Genomic DNA, 22,758 nt, shown 5'->3' with positions numbered 1-22,758 from the left:
AGCAAGCAGATCTATTTAGTTTTACCATTCTGTCTCTAGCAGATGAGCTTCTTCCTGTGTTTTTTTATTTTATTTGATCATTTTCAATTCATGGGATACCAGCATAGCACTTCTCAGTAAAGCAACCGAATGCTTCACTACGTCCTCTTCAGCTTGATCTCCCCTAACCCCCCGCCCTTTGCTGCATAGTCCCTGAGCTTTGTTATTTTTCCGTTCTTTTCTGGCAAGAGCATATAATTTTCCTTTCACAAACTGAAGGAAAGTGGCACAATTTCTGAGAAGAATACTGGAAATGAGTCTTCTCTGTCTCACTATTTACACTTTGCTGGAAGAGCTAGTATCACGTACAGCAATTATCGTGAAGTTTGGGTATCTTCCATCTGTGTGCTGTATCTCACTAAAATAAATGAAAAACCTTAGTTAACGATGTACGATCCCTGGTGTTCACACTTTCCTCTCACTGGAAGTGAGCCCTTTTCCAGTTAGTGTTTAAGATTGTCAGTCTTTCATTCTGTAACTACCCTTGCTCCTTCCAAAGTGCTCTGGCAGGGCTCACGTTTAAAGGATAATCACTCACCTCCTCCAGTGCTGGAGCCCGCTTCCCTGCTTGCTGTGATGCTGACTGCTACAAGAGTCCAGCAGTTTCCTCAGCTCAGGAGTTCCCTTGAATATTTTGAAAACTTGCAGAAGCAAATTAATATAGTTACCAGCTATATGCCCTCAGGTCAGATGGCTGAAGTGACAGAGCATGGACTGTGCAATATTTTGTCACCAGCAGTGGTGCAAAGAAGTTTTCCTGGTTTACTCAAACTAATACCAACTGAATTTTTCATTTCTTTAATAATAAAGGCAGAGTGCAAGCAAGCCTAAAAAGGTAAAGCATGCAGTTTTGTTGCTCCTTGGTGCTGTAAATCCCAACTGGTGACAAGCAATGTGGTCCACAGGCTGGCGCTACCCCTCACAGGTATAGCTGGCAGACTCTGATGCTCACAGCTGGAGGCAAGGTGGGTCAACCAACCTTAGGAGAGGCGGTGGAAACCTCTGGATCTATGGGACTGATTCCCTGACTTTTTAATCTAATACAGTCCCTAAAATGGAGCCAGGAGAATGGCTGTACTCCTTACAGGGAACTTTTAACTGGGTGTAGATACATTCAGGTTTTTTTCTGTATGTGTGCACGCACGTGTTCACTATTTTCCACTGCCATGGATCACAGAAACAGCTTTAGGTCTGAGTTCCCTCATGTATTTAAATACGCTAAATAACCATTTTATTTAGCACATTCAGTAATAATTTGCATATTTGATATATGAATATCTGTAATCAATACACAAATGAAGTTGTGGATTACTGTTTCAGTCTGTGCCTTCAAGCCAAATAGATTCATCTGTCATCTAGATTTCTCTTCAAAAACATGGTATATATATTACCTTTGACATCAAACTTAATTTTTTCTGCTAACCCCCACTTATTTTCTGAAGTTATTTTTTGTTGTTGTAATTAGGGAGGAACCTTCTACCATACCCAAAATCAATCCCTTGGCACCATCTATGATCTTCTGTTATTTTAGCTATGTAACAATGATTTTCTTATTTCTCCAATCATCTGTTGTTCTGAGAAACATTTGTGCTCCACTCAAAGGTTTAGAAATGCTGTAACACTGACATTTTTGAGCAGGAGAGACAAGGCTATTGCTTTTTTTGCTGTAACACTTTTATCATTCTGTGTTCTATGGCACGAATTCAAGAAGTAACATGAAGAGAGCTATCTTAGGCAAGTACACTCTTGTCCAGAAATAGAGAAATAGATGAGCACAAAGACTCTTCTATAAGCCATTTAACAATTGTTTATAACAGCAGCATTAGGTTTCAAAATTAGGCATGTGATCATTAAAGACAGTACTTTAAAACACAGCATTAGAGGTACAGGGCCGTCAGAGGTCAAACCAGACATAGACAAGGCCATGGGGCAGAGCTAAAAAAAATGAGTTCTTCAGAATGTGGAACAATGACATAGAAAAAATTGATCTTTTCTGGGAAAGAGAAGGGGAAGATCTTGAAGCAGTACTCAGGTAGGAACTCGTAGAGAAATGCTATCATAGCTTTTGTCCCTAGGGAAGTAAACCTAGACCTTGATTCACAACAGCTATTGTTATAGACCTTGAAAGCAAGATGAGAATAAGGCAAGATGACTTGTCTGAGCAAAACTGTGAAATCCTAGACATCTTCGCAGAGATGTGGAAGAGCAGGTGCAGCTGAGTGCACAGCTGACTACTTGCCACCATCTACTGTGACATCTTGTTTTAGTAATGATAAAGACATACGTGTAGAGATTAGAGATACACAGCTCTGACACATATACCTGAATAAAAGCTCAAAGATGTAAGATACTAACATTGAGCTTTCTGTGATCTGATTTGTTGACCTTCACAGTAGGTGACTGCAGACAAGAGGCTAACACTAAAATACAGACTAGCTGTAGCAGGTATTGTTTAATTCAAGCTAAATGAAGGCTGCAGTGCTATAGCTCTATAAAGCTATTTGAGTATGTCTGCATCAGATTAGAAAATCAGCTACATACAATCATTTTCTAATCTGCTGTTTACTGCTGTGGAGAAGGGGGTTATGAGATGCAATGTGTTTGTTTTTACAAGTACAGCCTGACAGGGTGACTTACCTTCTGAAGAAGCTCTTTATTCTTGTTTCTTTTTAGGTACCTAGGGAAGAAAAGCTGTCCAGGAACTGTCATGATAAAGTACATACTTCTGAGCACCTAATTAGAAGTTCTGTTTGCTACTTTGTTCAGGCTTTGGGACTGCTTTGCACAGTTTCAGATTCCTTCATTGTCTTCCCTTGGCATGCCTCTGGCAGCACCCATAATGCTTTGGGGCTCTGGAGAAAGACCCAGCTGATGTCCGGGGGCTATGTTCCTCAAGGAACAGTACTCTTACACTACCGTTCAGATCACCTCCTCGTGGGGTCTGCAGTGAGACTGCCAGCACATATTCCATGCCACCTCCACAGTGCATGCTTTTGCCCACGTAGATAGCACATCTCTGCAAAAGCATGGCAGCACAGGCACATATTGGGACCAATTACGTTTTTCAACCACCAACAGGAGAGTGCCCTCTCACATGATAGAAAACTTGACATTTGGAATAGCAGACTGCCTGTCCCCGTGTCACCCCGTGATGACAACCAAAAGTCATACAAGTGGCTTGTAGGGTTAGCAAAGCAGCACCCATGCTCATCCTTTGGCTTGCTCAGGAAACACGCTCCCTTCCTCACACACCTGAAAACCTGCTCTAACACCCCTCAGCCCAACACTGAATCTAGCTTGGGAACTTTGTTGTCTCATTGTACGGTAGATTTCTCTGGGTCAGAAGGTTGGCATGGGAGTCTTCTTTTGAGGAACTGTCCCGGGCAGAAAGGAGAAGGCTTGGCACCAGCTCCCTGCTAAGAATAACTCTCTGCCCATTTCACAAACATCCCTGTATGTCAGCTGGGCACTTGATACCACGTCTGTCAGGGATGCTCTTGATGGAAAAGGTTGCCAGAACAAGGTACCTACCGTCAGCTGGAGTTTATTTGTTCTGGGGACTCCACACCTCTGAAGTGCTTTTGCAATGGGGAATTTACCATGGGGACCTTCTGCAGAGGGACCTCTTGACACTGCCAGTCTTTCACAATGCTTTTAGGGTTTGACAGTCGAAGCCCAGCTGGAAATCAGACATTTCAAAGTATTTTGGGGACCTGAGAAATAGTACTGTCCAGTGCTTTTAGTAACTTTGAGTTGACTGTGGGCTATTGTGAGCATGGAGTATTGTTTTCTGAGGCCTGGCTGCAAGAGCTGCTTCTTTACAAGTAGCTATTGTGAGGGAGGAAAGCAAAGGCATTGTGTCCTGGACAGTAATAATGACCTAAGTCTTCTTCCTCATTATCTCCAGAAGGAAAGAGAAGTATCTTTTTCTGTGTGGTTTGATTTTGCAAAGGCCTGGCTGCTCAGAGTAACTACTAATATGAAGTGGCTACAACTCTAATGTGAAGGAAGAGAATGTCTGCTGAATAATCGACTGCTGCCCGCGTACGGCTGCCGCAGTCTCCCATGCCAGCAGGGGCCATTTGCAGAGTGACCGAGTGACCATGCAGCAGAAACTGCGTGGAAGTAATGCTGCTTTCTGGGTGTGCCACAGTGACGGTACCTTCCAACCAACTCGTACCAGTTGCTGACAATAGGCGGTAGCAACCCCTCAGTTTTGATCTAACACATGCTGGATATATTCGGTTCTGGAAACAAGCCTCTTTTTTAGTAGTATTTGTTTTAATATGACGTGCCTGCTGTAAATGCATTGGTTTGAAAAGAGATGGCGTTTATCTGAGAGGCTGCAGTGTGCTGAGCCCTGCATAATAGATGAGAAAAAGCTTTCCTTTTCTCAAAGACAGACTGAAGTGAATGCGCTCTACAGGCCAGACATAAAATACATAGGGACAGCATCATGCTGGAAATATTTTGTCTTGTTTTTTTCTTTACTATATCTAATTTATATAACCATTTTATATATATATATATATGAATCCATGCAATAAACAGCTGTCCAGAGCACACTTGCTTCCTGACAATCTCATCTAAGCTTTCCTTACTGATCTGTAGCTCTTCCCAAGGATTTATGACATATCTAGTGCAAATTATTTAAAACTCAGTCTCCTATAGAAATATTACTGTCTTTCCTGCTGTATTCGTACCCAGATTTGGCTAAGTATTGTTCAGACCTGCTTGATGATGGTTTTAAATCTAATACTTAGCAAGAAATAAACCAGCTAGAATGAACACAATGCTCAAGTTTTGAAGTTATGACATGCTTATGTCTTAGTAGACTCTGTAAAGTAATGCTTTGAAGTCAGATTTAGTAATGCCAATGGTTTTGTCCTTTGACTCCACATTTTAAGCAGTACCTGAGATATCTGCCTTTCCTTGTAGGAGGATAGAAATCTTCCCTACTCAGCTTTTAAACTCTCAAACATTTCTGCTTTTTTTCTCTACAATATATGTCTCATTGTTTCATTCCTAGAAGCATTCCATGACTGCCTGACTTGCCTGCCTGCAAATGTATTCTAATGAGGTGTACAAAAGGAGAGGACAGGACAGGACCATATTTCTGATTTCTACAGAGCAGCCAGTGAGGAAGCATGGAACAGCAGTTTGGCTGAAATTATGCCCCAAAGTGAACACAGACCAGGTTTTTAAGAAATTAATTCTAGGAGTATGCTATCAAAATTTTGAGACATTCTGGAAGACTGTTTCCCTATAATGCTTACTGTGATGATTATTATCTCATTCAATTATAAAATAATGGTTTGAGCAGAAAAAGCTGTTTCTTTTCCAGTTTACCAGGTTTTGAAAATGAAAAAAAGCTTTTAAATGCTAAAATCATAAGTTTGCTGAATTCAGCATTGCACTTTAATGATATTAGTAATCTGTCTGGGTTGTCTCTGTGGTTTTACATGAAAATACTATATTACAGCTTCTTCCTGAAAGGCAAAGATTTCAAAATGCTCCTGTGTATTTTTTATGCTGTTGCAACTATATGGTAAAATAGCCATTGATGATATCGTTATGAGAAACCATAGATTAAATGAAATCGTAAATAAAAAGCAAAATTGCATCGCTACGAAAGATTAAACATGCATTACCAGGGATGTAAGTACTGGAGCGTTTCAATACTTGTTTCATTTTTATATTATGCTGAAAATCGCTAATGATTCCCCCTTATTGAAGTCTTTAATTTTATTAAAATAAATAATAGAATTGTCCTTGTTAAATCCTGAAGAAAGAACAATTAAAAAAAATTGGTTTTGTTATGTAAGTAGCTGCAAACAGTGAAGGACATCAGCAAGGTATCGAACCAGGCGGCACGTTGGAATTAACTGGTATGTACCAGGAGCATACGTGACTGCAGGTATGGAAATGAGGAGGCCGGGAGTGAGGAGGCTGAGCAGTGAACAGGGGAATCAGGGGGCAGCAGCCCCTTGAGTTCACACCTCAGTGATGTGGGGCTGGAGCAAGGAAAGAGCCTACTCATCTTGTTCCTACAGAGGTTGAGGAAGAGGGATTTGGCATGATTATTTTTCTTTGTAAATTAATATGATTACACTAAGAACATACCTTACTTTTAGCACCGAACTGTCCCTCAAATGGAACAGTTCTGCAAGGTCTGAAAATTTGACTCACTTTTTAGGCAACAGTGCGAAGAAAAAAAAAAAGGTTTTGCCTTCTTGCCTCATGTAGTTGAGTGTAAAAGACTGCGGGTTTATACCACAGCTGTGCCTGGGAGTGCAGTCCTTAAGCAGAAACAGGAAGCCTTAACACAGCCCCTCCTGCAAAAGATTATGTCTGTATTTAATACTTGTGATTTTGAGAACAGTCTTTTAATGGAAGAAAATCACCACTATTTGTTGACCCAGCAGCACATAAGTATTTTAATCTCTGATGAAAAATTAATGGTGCCAATGAGTAGTAAGCACACGCCAGATTTTTCCTTCACCTGTCACGTGGCTTGTATGACTTCAGCCTCTGTCAGCTCCCTTTACCAGCTAGGCAAGGAAAGCAAAATAAATGAAACGCTCTGTAAGTGATGGATCAAAGACAAGACATAATCCTTATCTATTATGCCTAATGAAAAGAGGCTGTTAGAAGCTTCCATGAGCCTCTGGATTCTGTTATATATAAGGGGTTAACGAGTTCTTACCTGCTGCATAGGTTAAAAGGGATTCAGTTGGCTATGGAGACTGTAGCCATTCTCGTAGTGCATTATAGAACCCCATTCATGAGCTCAGTTTCTAAAACTTACACTAAAACAGGTTCTTTTGCTCTGTTAATTCTCTGTATAGCTTTCTGTAATCTTGCTGCTTGGGCCTTTAGCACCTTTTTACTTCCTGGATAAATTTATTTCTGGTCAGTTTGAGCACCTTTGGTTTTATGCAAGTGTTGTCCTTTAGCTTGCTATCTTTTCCTTCTTGAAGTATTTTTGAGCAGCAGCATGTACCCTCCTTCCAGCCCTTGTTTTGTTAGATGAAACAAACCATGCTCTCTTAAATCTTTGGCAGCCCTTCTTTGCATCTGTTTTAGTCTGAATATTTTTTTCTTTAATAGCAGTGACCAAAACTATAATTATATTCAACTGCTGCTGCCTGCACCTTGTGCAATAGAATCAGTATCTTCGTATCACTGCTGGAATGGACACTGACAGGAAATATCCTAGAATCAGTGATCACACTTCAACATTTAAAAGTTTTGTTTTCTTTCCTTTGGTAATGAAACCTCCTTCAATTAAGATCTCCTTCTGCACAGATAATTAGAAACTAAGAGATTACCTAGAGGCTTTTTCTCTTTCTGACTTTGCAGAAAGGGAGATTATTTTAAGTCTATACCTTTTAATTTCCTGGTCTGGACTCTTTCTTCCTGCCTTTCAAAATCAGAGCAAGGACATTATGTCCATTTTGCAAAGATTTGATATTATCACTGTATTGGGTCTGGCTGAGATGGAGTTAATTTTCCCCATAGCAGCCCTCAGTGCTGTGCTTTGTATTGGTAGCTAGAAAGGTGATGATAACACACCAGTGTTTTGGCTACTGCTGAGCAGTCAGTGCTCGCACAGCATCAAGGCTGTCTCTCCAACATTCCCCCCTCACCAGTAGACTGGGGGTGGGCAAGATCTTGGAAGGGGACATAGCCAGGACAGCTGACCCAAACTGACCAGAGGGATATTCCTTACCATATGACGTCTGCTCAGCAATAAAAGCTAAGAGAAAGGAGGAGGAGAGGGGGCATTCGTTATTACGATGTTTATCTTCCGGAGCAACTGCTACGCGTACTGAAGCCCGACTTCCCGGGAAGTGGCTGGACATCGCTTGCTGATGGGAAGTAGAGAGTAAATCTTTTGTTTTCCTTTGCTTCTGCGCGCAGCCTTTGCTTTTGCTTTATTAAACTGCCTTTATCTTGACCCATGAGTTTTTTTCCATCTTATTTTCTCCCCCCAGTCCTGCTGAGGAGGGGAGTGATAGAGCGGCTTGGGGGGGACCTGGCATCTAACCAAGGTCAACCCACCACAAGCACTTTCTAAACTAAAGCATGAACTTCCTGATTTTCTTTCCAGGATGCAAACCTGACACATTTCAAATGGGAACACTCATCTGGGCAGATAAACCTTGTTGCCTTCTCTGACTTCATGAGTAACCTGGAATGGTTATCTACTATTTTCTTGTGATTTCTTATTCTAGATTCAAAATTCACATTAATATCTCATTTTTTCAGGTTTGTTCATATTTTCTTGGCCAAGGAATTCCCTGGTGCATTGATACATATCCTTATTTTTGTAGCTGTGACTGCTGACTCAATTTCAGCTTGTTAATTGGATAACCGCACAGCATTCCCAGGGGTACTTCTTCAAGGCAGTATTCCTTTAACGTGATTTTTTTGCATTAGATTATTCCTTCTCCCATTGTTAATTTTACATTTTTATTCTTCAGAGGCACTTTTTTCATTCTAGCCTATTTTATTCTCAAATTCATGCTGCACTGAAATCCTATTGTTTAAAATAGGATTTTAAATAGGACTCAGGATCCCTCCTAGATTCACCTGTGAAGAGAATGATCATGTTCTTCAATCCATCAAATGATTAGTTAAAATGTTAGTATTTGACCCAGCACTAATCCCTCTGCTCCCTATCAATAAACCCCCTTAATTTAAAATTATTTTTCCTTATTTAGCCAGTCCTGATTCCTCTACAGTTCTCCTTATTCCATTTTCTCCTATTAAAGTATCATGTGGGATTCCACATCTAATACCTCAATAAACTTCCCGAAAATGGTTTTACTTTATCCACAGTGCTGTAGGAACACATCCACGATAGCTGGGATTCCTTGCAAACTGCCAACATCTTTTTTGAAGTAACTAAAAACTAATTACAGCTAGAGTGATAAAACTGTTGCACCTGCACATTTTAAAGTGATTTAGAGGGGAAAGCAAACTCCTAATTAGTGCCTGATAGACAGTGTGGCACTTGCAACACTGAGGATCAAAGAGTGCCGTCTGAAAGGATTCAATACATGCATCTTGTGAATTTATACACACAGTGGCCTAAAACAGTCTGAATGAATTACTCTATAGCTCAACTCAATTCCATGTCTACTTTTAAAAGCCACACCTAAGAAAAAATATTGTTACAGCAATAAAAAAGAGGAAAAAGGGTGAATGAAGATAGTAGCTACCAGCAAAAAGTGTAATTGCAAATCCAGATCTTGCCCTAACTGAAATAAACTCCTCTTTCCCTCTCAAGACAGCAACATGTCAAAAATTAGCAAGACATTTAAACTGAATCAGAATCTTTTCATGGAATGAACCGATTTAAATACAGCCTTTTCTTCTTGCTCTTTATATGTAGCCTTGACCTCATCGGTTTAAGAGCTATGATTTTTTTACCCTCTGTAGTCACACGAGTGAACCGGCGTTTCATGAGGGATTTACCTAGTGTTGTTGCTATCACTTATCTTTATACGCATGTGCTCTATCTCAATTATTACTATTTATGCAACTCCGAACCAGACTTCCTTTAGTGCAAACCGAAGATTAAAATCAAGCTTTACAGAGGTCTAACATGAAGCCCATGCACTTCTCATGTCCTAGTTTGCGGGCTGAAGCAACCCACACTGGGATTTTGCAGAGAGAAAGCAACCAGCTGCAAGTGCCATTTTGCAAGTACCCTTTTGAAGGCAAAGCAGTACTTGCCTTCACTCCTGTGAGCTGATTAAATGCATTTATGTACATCCACTTGGAAAGGCCACCTCAAGTAACATGGAGACAACGTCGATGTCTTCGCCAGTATATTGTAATTAACTTAAATATGGGATCTAAAAAGTCAGCCACATAGCTGCACTCATCAGCCTAGAATATGTTCAATGTAGTCTTCTGGAAGGCGGATTAGAAAAGCCAAGGCTCTATACAAAATGACTGTTTTTTCAACAGAGCTGTAGTGGAAGCTTTGTAGGCAGCTCATAAAGAACTAGAAAAAAGCCTGATATTTAAATAAAAATAATTTGAGATATTCTGTACTCATTCAAAAGACTGGAAGCTTTCCTGGTTTACATGCTCTAATCACCTCCTAGTACAATGGTGAATTTATCCATGAGAAGAGTAGAGAGTACTTGGAGAACTTCTCAATGAAGAAAAATTCTGGCATTATGGCAAACAGAAACAACATTCCAACCTGCAAGCCCAGTTCAGTATATGCACCTACCCCACTGTCTGAGTACTAGTAACTCACAGGTTTTATTTGTGTAACAATTAAGTGGAAATGTTATCACTTTGTTCACTACAGGTAAGCATTGTCTTAAATAAATGCTTATCCCAAAAAGCTATGACTGGAAACTTATGAATTCAGAATAATGCCTTTGATAGCCCTATGGAGGATGCCGTGACTTTGCTCTTTGCCAGGGGAAGGTGTCTTATGTATGCTGTTACATGAGACTATCCTATATTGTCTATTTTGATTTAGGATGCTGGCAACACAGCTTAACTCTGTACAAGGTGCCTTGATCAGAATAACGTTGACATTTCTTTTTTGTATGCTTAAACTATCTCACACCACTGGGAAAGGCTTGATCTCTTGTTATTCTTTTACTCAGTTCTTAGTAATTGGAATGAAGAAGGGAAGTTGTATAAAGTACAGTTGCACCAAGATCATAGAAGTTCCCTTTTTAGTATTTTTATTGCCCTATTCAAGGAACTACTTTTGGTGTTCATAGTTTAAAAAAAAAAAGGGGGGGGGGGAGAATAACAACATACAACAATTTAAAGATAAGAAGTGAAAGAATGTAGCTTTTTAACTTTTCTTTCCCTCTGTTTCTCCTCTTTTCCCTGCCTCACATACTGAATGACAAAGGCTTCTTTAGTCCTTAGGCACCTCGAATTTGTTTGCATTGGGAACAATTTAAAAAAAACATGAAGGCTACAGCTTATGCGCTAATGACACTTACAAGCTTCATTGGCAAAAACAAGCCAGAGAACTGAGGGAGCACCAGAAAAGTATAGGTATCTGAGTAAAATGACACAGGTAAAAATTAAAAATACATCATATTAAAAAAAACAACCCAAATCAAATGTTTTCTTGCACAGTCACAGAATACTATGTAGCAACTCCTAAGATAATGAAGGATCTCAGCTGTCTTCCTCAAAGTTCCTTTCCCAAAGGGAGCCTAATAACATTTTCAGTGTTTAAAGACAAGTACAGAAGGTGACTATCAACGTAAATGTTATTTTTAGTAGATAATGCAATGGCAGGTGATTAGTCCCAAATGGCAAAGTGACAAATGCACTGTTTTTTGGTGAAACTGGACATTTTATCTAGTAAATATTTTCATGTACTGTAGCTGTCTACTAAGAGGCAAAAAAACTCACCCAGAAACCTGTCAAGCAATCTTATTAACGGGTACATGCCCAACATGTGACAGCAGCTGTGTCTAACTCAAATTTCACTGCAGTCATACTGTTTCGAAGAACTCATGTGTACCTTCCTGTTGTTGAAAAATGTTGTTTCACCGACGTACTATATCCTCATAGCTTACCAAACCACCCTTCTTGACATAAGCAGAAAGCTGCAGAGGAATGAGCAGTAAGATCGTAGTAAGCTCTGAATGTTAACTTCACAACTCTAAGGTAGTTTCAAGAGGATGCATATATGAAAGTTAAAAGACAAGAGGAAATGCGTAACTTATTATTTCATGTATCAACTGCAAATTTTCTTCTTGACTAGAGACACCTGAAGTTTGGCATCCAAAACTGAAGCTTCTATGGTAAGCTTCACACTCACGTGAACTATTTCAAGACTTTATTTCCTTTATCCTGTGACAGGAATAGCTGCTCAAGTGAAGTTTTGGGGCTTGGGATTATTTTCAAAAAATGAATGAACCAATCTGAAGTTATCCCAATAAAACCAATAAGCAGCAAGTCCTAAAAGTATCAGTTAATTTTGATAATTTAATATGCCATTTATAGTCATCCAAACATCTTACTCAATACAGTTATGTACAAAAAACACTGAAAATACACTGAAAATAAAAAAAGGATTGAAATGTTATCTTTCAAATGTAAAAGTGCAGTTAACACAGGCAAAGGTTTTGTAAGAACGTTACATTTCTATTAAATTCACTGGCTACATAAGAGCCTAACAGGTATATTGCCTACACTAAAATGAATGAGGATTTTCTCTTTTGTTAATTTTGAATAAGCCTGGTAGTCGATAAATAAACTTTTACTGCCACCATAATTATGGTACATACATCCAAAAATGCATAGCACAATTGTTTTCGTAATTTTCAGTTTTACCGACTTTAAGAAACTGAAGTAGAGGAACAGTAAGATCCATAAAGTTCAAAAAATAATTAACACCATAAAACCTTGCATCAAGCGAGTGTGGACAAAACAGCCATCCTGAATTGCTTTCTCCAGAATTCTGATAGCTCTCCAAAGATGTTATTTACCCCCAGTAAACATTCTTCCTTTACAGTACTGAACGGATTTTCTGGAACAAGATTTACATTTATGATCTTTCATGCATTACATATTCACAATTTGGAAAGAAATGGAAGGCCTTCATACATGTCAGCCTTTAATCTTATCCAGTCCTGAAGTCTCTGCAAAGTTGTTTTTTCTTGTGTTAATATTTTTGCAGCTTTTCTCAGTTTTTCTTCATTTCGTTCTAAGTAACGAATTCCATCTGTCTGCAGCTGATTGAGTTTCTCTTTACGACTTTCATCCAGAGGTATGTCTTCATTCATAAGAGGGTTGAATCTGAAATAAGTATCTGGAGGTAACAGTGCATCCAGCATGGTGTGAACTTCTGCATTGAAAACAAATGAAGGAAACAGTTATATTTACATGAGACAGACAAATAGTCCTGCAGTCTCTGAACAACAAGTGCTCTGGAGTGACACAGTAAGTGTAAACAGGTGCTGCTTTGCCGAGTAAACGTTCTTCCACCATTGCCTTATCAAAAACCCCTTCTCATTAGAAGGTTTGCAAGTGACCCCGTAGCTCCGTTTACTCTGGAAAAGCTTCGTCTTTTATTCTAAGACAACTTCACTGGTATGACTATTAAGAAGGCTTTGCAGCTCTCCAGATTTTTAATTACACGTACGTTCCGTTCCTTTACAAGCAAGAGTGCATTCTGAAGAGCAGGAATGTAACTTACGTATTCCCATTCAGGATACCCATGATTTGTTACCCTCAGTACTAACTGAAGTAGGTATTATGCAAATGACAGCTATATATTCTTCTCTAATCGCAAAGACTGCAGTAAAAAATACGCAAGTTTAAAGCTTTCTTTTGTTCGCAACTAATTCATTTTTTATATATTACTACAGATTTTGGGTTTGACTTTAACATTCATTTACCTTCAAGTGTTCAGGTTAAATTAAAACAGTTCAATTAGCTAGCACAATAATAAACTGGCTATGTAATGTATTTGGATGTTCCTCTCTCCTCTTCCTTTCTCCCTCTCTTTTATAACCTATTTTCTCTCTCCTTTTAGATCTCTTCTCTTTGTTGGCTCCCTTAAAATTCCATTTCCGTGACTTCCTTCATCTTTCATTCTCTTTTATTTCCATCTTCTTTGCATTCTTACCATGCTCCTCCATTCTTTTAAACATCTACTGTTATATAAAATTCTAAACTGAAAAAAATATCATGGGTAAGACTACAGCAAAAGATTCTTGTTAACCTGAAATCTTCTCTGCTCGGTCCCTCCTCCTGTAAATTACTCAGCTGTGTCTCTCTTCTTGTCTCACCACATCCAGTCTTTCTTGCCCTATTTAATACTCTCCCCTTTTTCCTTCATAATGTAACTTCCCATTTGCTCAAATCTACTCTCCCCTCTTTCCATTTCCTCTCCTTTGGTCTCCACAATGAACTTTCCTTTCCTCCTCTTCCCCATCAAATTTCTTGCCTGATTTTTCAGCTGCAATGAAACTTTTTCTTCCCTTGATAGAAAGTGGACAACACAGCTCTCCTTCCCACAATTCCCACTGCCTTTCCATGATTGTGCAAACAACAAAGGCGGCCCAAAATCTAGCTTTTTTTAACTAATGACAGTCAGTTGACAGAGATCACACAGCAAAGGATCTAGACTGTAAGAGTATTTCTTGTTCCCTAGCTTTTTACAGTATCAGATTCCTTTGTAAGGGGGGGGGGGAAGCTTCTGCATGTCAGTATTTCCTGTTTATAAAAACAAAACAGATGTAAACTGCTAGTGATAGAGTTCCACTGTACTCCCATCCTAGGAACAGTTTATTTTGGAACACACACGCTTGACTCCTCCTGACAGCAATGGAAGTCATGACCATTGGCAGATACAGTCTAGTTCTTGGAAAAGCTCATGTATAAGAGCACATATAGAAAAGAACAGAACTAAAATACTTTTTCTGAAGCTGTTGAAAACCAGTCAATGTTATATATTAACTATTAAGCATTTCTGTTTATGGGGAAAACAAACCAAATATAAGAAAATAGGATTTTTCTATTGAAATGGATTCCCGAGTATGCCGTTATCCTGAAGTGCAAGTAAAAACATATCACTTTGTATAAACCCTGTTGGATTATCATTGTCATTGATAAATTTTAAGTTATCTTTAGTATACCTATGTCATCAACCTCATAGTAATAGTTGAGAACTGAAAGAGCTTAGCAACAACATAGTGAGGATGAAGATTCACGGAGATAAGGCTAAGAAACACATTCATATTATCATCTCCAGAAAACCTGTAATACTGGTACTAGAACACCAACTATACATAATGAGCTACGAAGAGACACATTTCAAGTAGTTTCAATGGGGCGGGTAGAGAGGAGAAGGGGAAAGGCAAAAGGTTGCAGACTGCTCTCTGAATTGGAACTGTAATTCCAAGAAACATAAAAAACAGAACAGTCACAATGCAAATGTATCTTAAGACACCAACCTTCTGTATCAGTTGCACTGCTGATAACATTTGTGAGTTTGGCTTTCAGACTGGTGTATGTGACATTGGTCTTTCCCTCGCTTTCGTATCGACCAGTGCCCAGCGATATTAGACACTGCAATGGAACATTTGGCCAAAGACATTTGCACTCATGAACTGCCAGTGCAGAAGGATTATTTAGAAGCAGACCTCCATCCTGTAAATTAAAAATAAATACAAATGTTAGTACTATATATAACATATGGTCATAAAAGAAACTGCAACTATAAACTAAACTAGCGTAGCGCTAATAGACAAAATCAATTAAATCAAACAAGCATTAATTTCCATCTTTTGTGCAACTGTTCCGTTTGTGCTGTGCAGCAGCTGTGTAGCTAGGCTTCCTGGGCTTATGGACACTGTCAGAGCAGCTCCTGGGTCTGTGGTCAGTTCTGCTGTTGTAAGAATTGTATAGAAGAGGTAGGCTGAAACGGCAGCATTCACTGGAGTGTCTGAGAAAATTATGACTTCATCTTCTGAAGACCTTTTAGGTAAGACAGATACGCATATTGACAATTTCTTAAACAATCAAAAAGTCTGCATCTCAAAACGTTTATTACTGGTATTACAAGGATATATTCTGTAACAAAATCCAAATCACTACCTGCAGATTCTAAAAATAAATAAATAAAATAAAAAAAAATCACAAGAGCTAAGCTTGGCCAAAGCTACCTTATATGCACAGTCATTACATAGGATGCTATGCCTGGATTTAAGACTTGGAAAATCATAGAATCACTTAGGTTGGAAGGGACCTATTGAGCTCACCTGGTCCAACCCCCCTGCTCAAGCAGGGTCAGCTACAGTATGTTGTTGAAGGCCACGTCCAGTCAGGTTTTGAGTATCTCCACAAATAGAGACTCCAAAACCTCTCTGGGTAACCTGCTCCAGTGTTTGACCACCCTGACAGTAACAAGTTTTCTTGTGTCCACGTGGAATTTCATGTGTTTTCATTTGTGCCATTGTCTTTTGTCCCCAGTAGTGGGCACTACTGGGAAGAATACTGCTCCCTCATCTTTATTCCCTCCCATCCTTTATTCATACATATTGGTAAGATTCCCCCTAAGCCTTCTCTTCTCTAGGCTGAACAGTCCTAGAGCTCTCAGTCTCTCCTCATACAAGAAGTGCTCCAGTCCCTTAATGACCTTTGAGGCCCTGTGCTGGACTCGCTTCAGTATGCTCCTGTCTCTTGTACTGGGGAACTGGACACAGCACTCCAGATGCAGCCTCAGCAGTGCAGAGACGAAGGATCATCTCCCTTAACCTGCTGGCAGCACTGTTCTTAATGCAGCCCAGGATGCTGTTGGTCTTTTTTGCCACAAGGGTGCATTGCTGGCTCATGTTCAGCTTGTTGTCCACCAGAACCCCAACGTCCTTCTCTGTCAAGCTGCTTTACAACCGGTCAGTACCCAGTGTGGGTTGGTGCATAAGGTTATTCCTCCCCAGATGCAGGACTCTGCCTTTCCCCTTGTTGAACTTCATGAGAATTCTCCAGCCTGTTGAGGTCCCTCTGAGTGGTGGCCCAACCATCTGGTATACCAGCCATTCCTCCCAGGTTTGTACCATCTGCGAACCTCCTGCAGGTGCACTCTGTCCCATCATCCACATCATTAATGAAGATGTTAAATAGTATTGGCCCCAGTGGCCCCAGTACTGACTCCTGGGGTACACCGCTAGTGACTTGCTTCCAATTGGACTTTGTGACACTGATCCCAACCCTCTGGGCCTGGTCAGTCAGCTAGTTTGCAATCCACCTTACTGTCTACTTATCTAACCTACACTTTGTCAGCTTGTCTATGATGTTATGGGAGATAAATGTCAAAGGCTTTCCTAAAATTGAGGTAAACAACATCCACTGCTTTCCACCCGTCCACCAAGCTAGTCACCTCATTGCAAAAGGCTACCAGGCTGGTCAGTCATGAGTTCCCCTTTGTAAATCCATGCTGACTACTCATGATCACCTTGTCCTTCATGACTTTGAAAATCCTTTCCAGGAGGATTTCCACCATCACCCCCCAGTGGATTGGGCTGAGGCGAATTAGCCTGTGGTTCCTTAGAGCTTTCTTCTTGCTCCTCCTGCAGATATGAATGATATTTGCTCTCCCAACCTCTCCCAATCACCATGATCATTTAAAGATAATCAAGAGTCATCTCGCAATGGCATCAGCCAGCTCCATCAGCACTCATGAGTGCAATCCATCAGGCCCTATGAATTTATGTATGTCCAGTTTGTTTAACTGCTCCCTAATCTGGTTCTCCTCCACCAAGTGTAAGTCCTCCTTGCACCAGACTTTCCCTCTAGCTTCAGGGGCCTGGGATTCCTGAAAACTGTTTTTACTGGTAAAGACTGAGACAAAGGCAGCATTAAGCATCTTGCCCTTTTCCATGTCATTTGTCATCAGCTCCCCTGCCCCATTCAGTAGCGGGCCCACATTTTCCCTAGTCTTCCTTTTGCTGTTTATGTACTTGTAGAATCCTTTCTTGTCGCCCTTCACATCACTCTCCAGATTCAACTCCAGGCTGGCTTTTGCTTTCCTAACCCCATCTCTGCAAGACTGGACAGGAGCTCTATACTCCTCCTGGGTCACCTGCCCCTGCTTCCACCTTTTGTACGCTTTCTTTTTATGTCTGAGTTCAGTTAGGACCTCCTTGCTCATCCATGCCTGCCACCTTTGCTTGATTTCCTACTTGTTGGGATGGTCCTTTCTTGAGCTTGGAGGAAATTGTCACTGAGTATCAGCCAGCTCTCCTGGACCCCCTCCTCTCTTCAAGGCCATAGCCCATGGGATTCTTCCAAGAAGAGCTCTGAAGAAGATGAAGTCTGCCCTCCTGAAATCCAGGGCTGCAGTCCTGCTTTTTTCCCCTGCTCCCTTCTCTTAGGATCTTGAACTCCATCATCTCATGGTCACTGTAGCCAAGGCTTTCTTTAACTTTCACGTCCCTGACCAGTTCTTCATTATTCATAAGCATCAGGTCCAGCAAAGCACCTTTCCTTGTTGGCTCCTCCATCAACTGTGCCAGGAAGTTGTCATCAATGCACGTGAGAAATCTTCTAGGTTGCTTGAGCTCTTCTGTATCGTCCTTTCATCAGGTATCAGGATGATTCAAGTGCCCCCTGAGGACCAGGCCTTGGGAACGTGAGGCTTTAGTTGTCTGAAGATCAGAATTCAGCCCACGACTAATAGGAACAAAGGCTCCTCTTATAAGTCTGGAAGTGAGGAGAGACATCTTTTGCTAGCAATATGTCAAAGGCGTATGTGATGAGGCTGGGATAAAATACTCAGACAAGGAGATTTTGATCCAGCAAATCTCAAAAAGTATGTTCAACACTTCTTGGAAGTGAAGTGATCTTCACTCCAACTAAGAAACAGATCACGTTGAACTTTGAATTCAGTAGGACTTTCTATATTGGGAAAGCCTTAAAAAAAAAGCAGTTATAAAGGCAAAACTTAAGCTGAAAACATTATTAATAGCAGAGACGAAGATCTTTATAGCCATTCAAAATCTAAACAAAGAAAACATGTAAAATAGAAAAGAAACAGAATATTGACTACAATAAGCATTATGCAAAAGCTCCCTATATCCTAAAGCTCCCTGAACTCCCTATATCCTATACCTGACCATTAACATTACAAGAACAGTAAAAAAAAAGCAACTCTACTCAGGAATAGCTTAGAATAAAAAATGTTTTGGAGTTGATAAACATTTTACAGAAACTCCTTTTAACCACAGCTGTGCTAGATAAATAAGTAAAATAAGTAAAAACAGGATTACTGAGCTGAGTTTTCTGAGGGTTTTTTTTAAGCTTTCATTTCAACCTACAAAAAGCTCTTTGAACTCCTTCTGGATACTGTCCGCTTTGCTCAAAACACTGTAAAATGAATGGTCTCTTCAGTGCCCATTATCCTTTGCTTATGTTTAAATTAGTTTCTACACAGAAAACTAAATACAAGGATGTTTTTGTCCTTGATATAATTCCCCATGAATCTTAATCTAAAATCTTAACAGTTATCTTTGTGGTGCTTTTTTCTTTATAGACTAGATTAAAAACATGCTTACCAAATAATTTCCACTGATCTTGTCAATATAATTTAATTAAACATGATTGCTTTACCATGGAAAAATTAGTGTTATCAAAAGTTAGGGGGTATATAATACTAGACTACTACAACATTTTTGTAATATTGACAAGTAAAAGATCAAAGGAAGGTAAAGTACAAACACTTACACATACCAAATGTGTATTGCGATGGTAACTAACAGCTTTGTGCAACAATTTCCATATTTAAACATTCTCCAATTTAGGTTTATTGAAATGACAGTAAATATCCATTCCTAATAATTTTCAATTTAGACACCTTTAACATAAATTCTAGCATTTATATAGATACATGTCATTTTTTGAAAGTTAGAAGTAGGACTCAATAAGGAAGGCAACTGATTTTTTTTCTTCCCCTCCACACAGATTATGGTTGATAACGACCACATCCCGATCAATATTGTACTTCAAATCAGCTTACTTTGTTAAACAAAGATGTTCATCATATCGCTCTTTTGCTTACAGTGATCAACTACTGAAGCAATAAATAACTTTATTAGTTGAATCAGACTATTAAGAACTCAATGAAGGAAATATTGCAATAATTTATTTAATTCTGCAGCTCCAGAAACCTTAGAGCTAATTACGTCCAAGGCGGGAATTCTTGTGGAAAAATATTTCACAAATTTTAAAATTAGTTGCAATGATTTCACATGTATGCAAATTCTAAGAAAACTGTAAACGAAGAATTTTCCAGTTCTAAGATTAAAAAAATAGAAACTAACCTTTCTGATTCTGAACAATTCCTCTATCTTCACAAAACTGGACAAAAAGTCCTTCCCGAGAAATATATTAAACTAGCAATACAGAAATATGAAAGCCAGATCTGAATTCTTAAAAAAGTAATTTTAAGAAATCATGACATGTCCTTCTTCATGCTTGTCCTTGAGACACTGGAATACAATTCCAAGTGATCAACTCTGCAGTTTGTACATAAGATATACTGAGATCACAAGAACCTTCACTGATCCTTGCTCTGAATTCCTGTGTATTTAGTCTGTCAATTTGTTTTGGAGAACTGCTAAATTTGGTATCTTAATTTTTTTTTTTCTGGTTCTGTTGAAGTTATTCTATAGTTATATCATAAAAACTAATCTAAATTATTTATAACTTACCAATTAAAATATTTTTATTGTAAGCACTCAGCTTTTAAGAGATGTTTATAAAAATACATTAACCAAAACGCAATATAACCAAAAGGCTGAATGACTGCTAGTAGTATGCAATGTCTTGGTGACTAACACAATAGCTTCCTCTTCCATATTAGTTTCTATGAGCTTTCTTGACACTTTTAACATTTCATGCAGTTAAACAACTGGAAGTAAACGAGGCCAATTTATCTGATCTATGGGTAGAGAGATGCCTGTTGGCCAAAATCTGAATTCTTGTTTGTCTCTTTTTTCAGAAGGAAGTCATTCATTTTATGAGTCCATTCAATTTCAAATGTTCTGTTTTCTCAGTACAATCTCTTCTCTTTGATCCACCTATCTCTCAATCTTAAATTTAAAATTTTCAGTTAGTATGATGGTAGAATTAGGATCTTCCCAGCGTGCTTCTGCAGGAGGGAAGAATGACAAACCAAGAATAGTAATACGGGAGCAAAAGTTTAACCCAAACAATTAAATTTATTGATTCAGGCTGATGGACTGAAAGACATTCATGGCTGGGGAACAAACAAAAGCAAACACTAGTAAAATACTTTTTAGAAATACAGCAAAGTGGAAGTTGCGATGGGCTAGGGGGAAAAATATGACAACAGCTGAAAAGATTAGGGAAACTAGGTATACTAGTGACAAGCTGCACTGCATACTCTACGGAATGACTGTGGGGAAGTTTCAGGTGTCTGACTTTCCATGAATAAAATTGTATTTACACAATAATGCATTTTAGAATGATTGCAAGTATAGCGATCAGCAAATGCCAACATTAGCAAGATGTGCAAACTGCACTGACAGAATGCAACCTTCAAAGTGTATGAATATTTTGCATTCTTTGTGCCCATTATCTATTTTATGGAATATATTTTCAGAACATAATTTATAATCGAAAAGCATGTATTTCATGGACCTATGCTAGCATAGCACAATTCTGATCTCCTAAAGCCTTCATATAAACAAAAGAATGCAAACAAAAAAGGATCTTTATACCATATACAATAGTGTAAAAATCTTGTTGATATAAAGCGGTATTTTAAATTATACTATAACCTTCAGGTGCAATTCTAATTCTACAAAGCAATGCTGACTTTATGCGCGGCCCTAAACCTTTTCAGTTCCTAATAAATTTATCAGTTCCTTTTTGACAGACTGGAATGTCTTCAAATGTCCCTCCTTTCATCTATATTACTAGATACATTGATATGGTATGGTACTGTCTGTGTGCACACGGAAAAACAGAGACAGTATGAACAGTATATTAGATAAACTACTAGATTATCAATATACACTTGGGCTAAAAGCAAAACCAGTAGGTCAAGTGAAGTGATTATCCCCTTTTATTCAGTACTCATGAGGTCAAACTGGGAATACTGTGTACAGCTTTAGCCACCCAGTTACAAGGCACTGAAAAACTGGAATACGTACATTAAAGAACCACTAAGATGGTTTGGGGGCTGAAGCACATAACATATGAGAAGAGATGCAGGGAACTGGTTTTGCTTAACCCAGAAAAAGAGAAAGCCAAGGAGGAATCTAATCATAGTCTTCCACTACCTAAAGTGGGAGAAGACACAGCCAGACTCTTTCAAAAAGTGCAGAATAAGAGCCAGAGAAACTGTGGAATCTCCATCCTTGGATATTTTCAAAACTCAACTGGGCAAAGCCTTGAGCAACCTGACCTAACTTTGAGATTTATCCTGCTCTGAACAGGAGGCTGGACCAGATGACCCCCTGAGGCCCTGTCCTCCTCCAATTCTCCTAAGGTTCTACTCTATTTAAAGAAATACTCTATGAATCAGAGATGCATGTTATTTTAGCTGTAAAATGAAATTACATTTTAAAAGCCATTCTTATTAGAAATTGAACTTTGTCAGTCCAGTCTAAGTCTTGTGAAAGCATTTTCCATATGCAACTCATACCTTGGAATCTGCAACTGAAAGGGTAACTTACAGGAAATCTTCAAATGACTAAACTGCTGACCAACATCCACAAAGATGTGCAATTGTCCCGAGTTCTGACTCAGGACTCAGTGTTGGGCAAACAGCCAGAATAGATCCCTCATTCTCTCTGTTCTCCCATTCTTAGATTGTCTGGCCTACATTTCACCATCTCTTCTCATTTAGCTAGTTCTCAATCCAATTGCAAACTCTCTTTTTCACTTCCCAGACATACATGAGTCACCCCTTCCCTTTTGCGTCCTTCGGTGCTGCTACGGTCAGTGCGCTGGCAAGTACTAGATGTTTCTTCATGTGCTGAACTTCACAAAACCACTCCGCACTTGAGTCAACTTAATTTGCTGGCAGCATACCAAACACAAAGTGCCACAGTAGGAAAGTTCATGCAAGTTAAGTGCTGAAAAAGGGTGTATAACCTTCCTAATATCATCATGCAGGTAAACAGTAGGGAAGAAGGCTTTTTTAAAATTTCTAATAAAAATAATGGAAGAAATCAAATAAAT

The 22,758-nt window shown here is 39.2% G+C and overlaps 1 protein-coding gene across 3 annotated transcripts in view; it reads right to left on the bottom strand.

Annotated features, from left to right (window-relative positions):
- Positions 1–11,732: 11,732 nt before the first annotated feature.
- PNPLA8 (patatin like phospholipase domain containing 8) overlaps positions 11,733–22,758 on the bottom strand; it is a 41,889-nt gene continuing 30,863 nt past the window's right edge. For all 3 annotated transcript variants that reach the window (XM_009286844.2, XM_019474054.1, XM_019474055.1), the window contains 2 exons: positions 15,006–15,201; positions 11,733–12,892 (listed from right to left, as the gene is read on the bottom strand). In XM_009286844.2, coding sequence (XP_009285119.1) covers positions 12,618–12,892; positions 15,006–15,201 — 471 coding nt within the window. In that variant the 3' untranslated portion in view covers positions 11,733–12,617. The remainder of the gene's footprint in view (positions 12,893–15,005; positions 15,202–22,758) is intronic.

This window comes from Aptenodytes forsteri, unplaced genomic scaffold, assembly GCF_000699145.1.
Source record: "Aptenodytes forsteri isolate BGI_AS27 unplaced genomic scaffold, ASM69914v1 Scaffold166, whole genome shotgun sequence".
NCBI classification, from domain to species: Eukaryota; Metazoa; Chordata; class Aves; order Sphenisciformes; family Spheniscidae; genus Aptenodytes; species Aptenodytes forsteri.
This window is presented reverse-complemented; position numbering and strand designations above follow the sequence as displayed.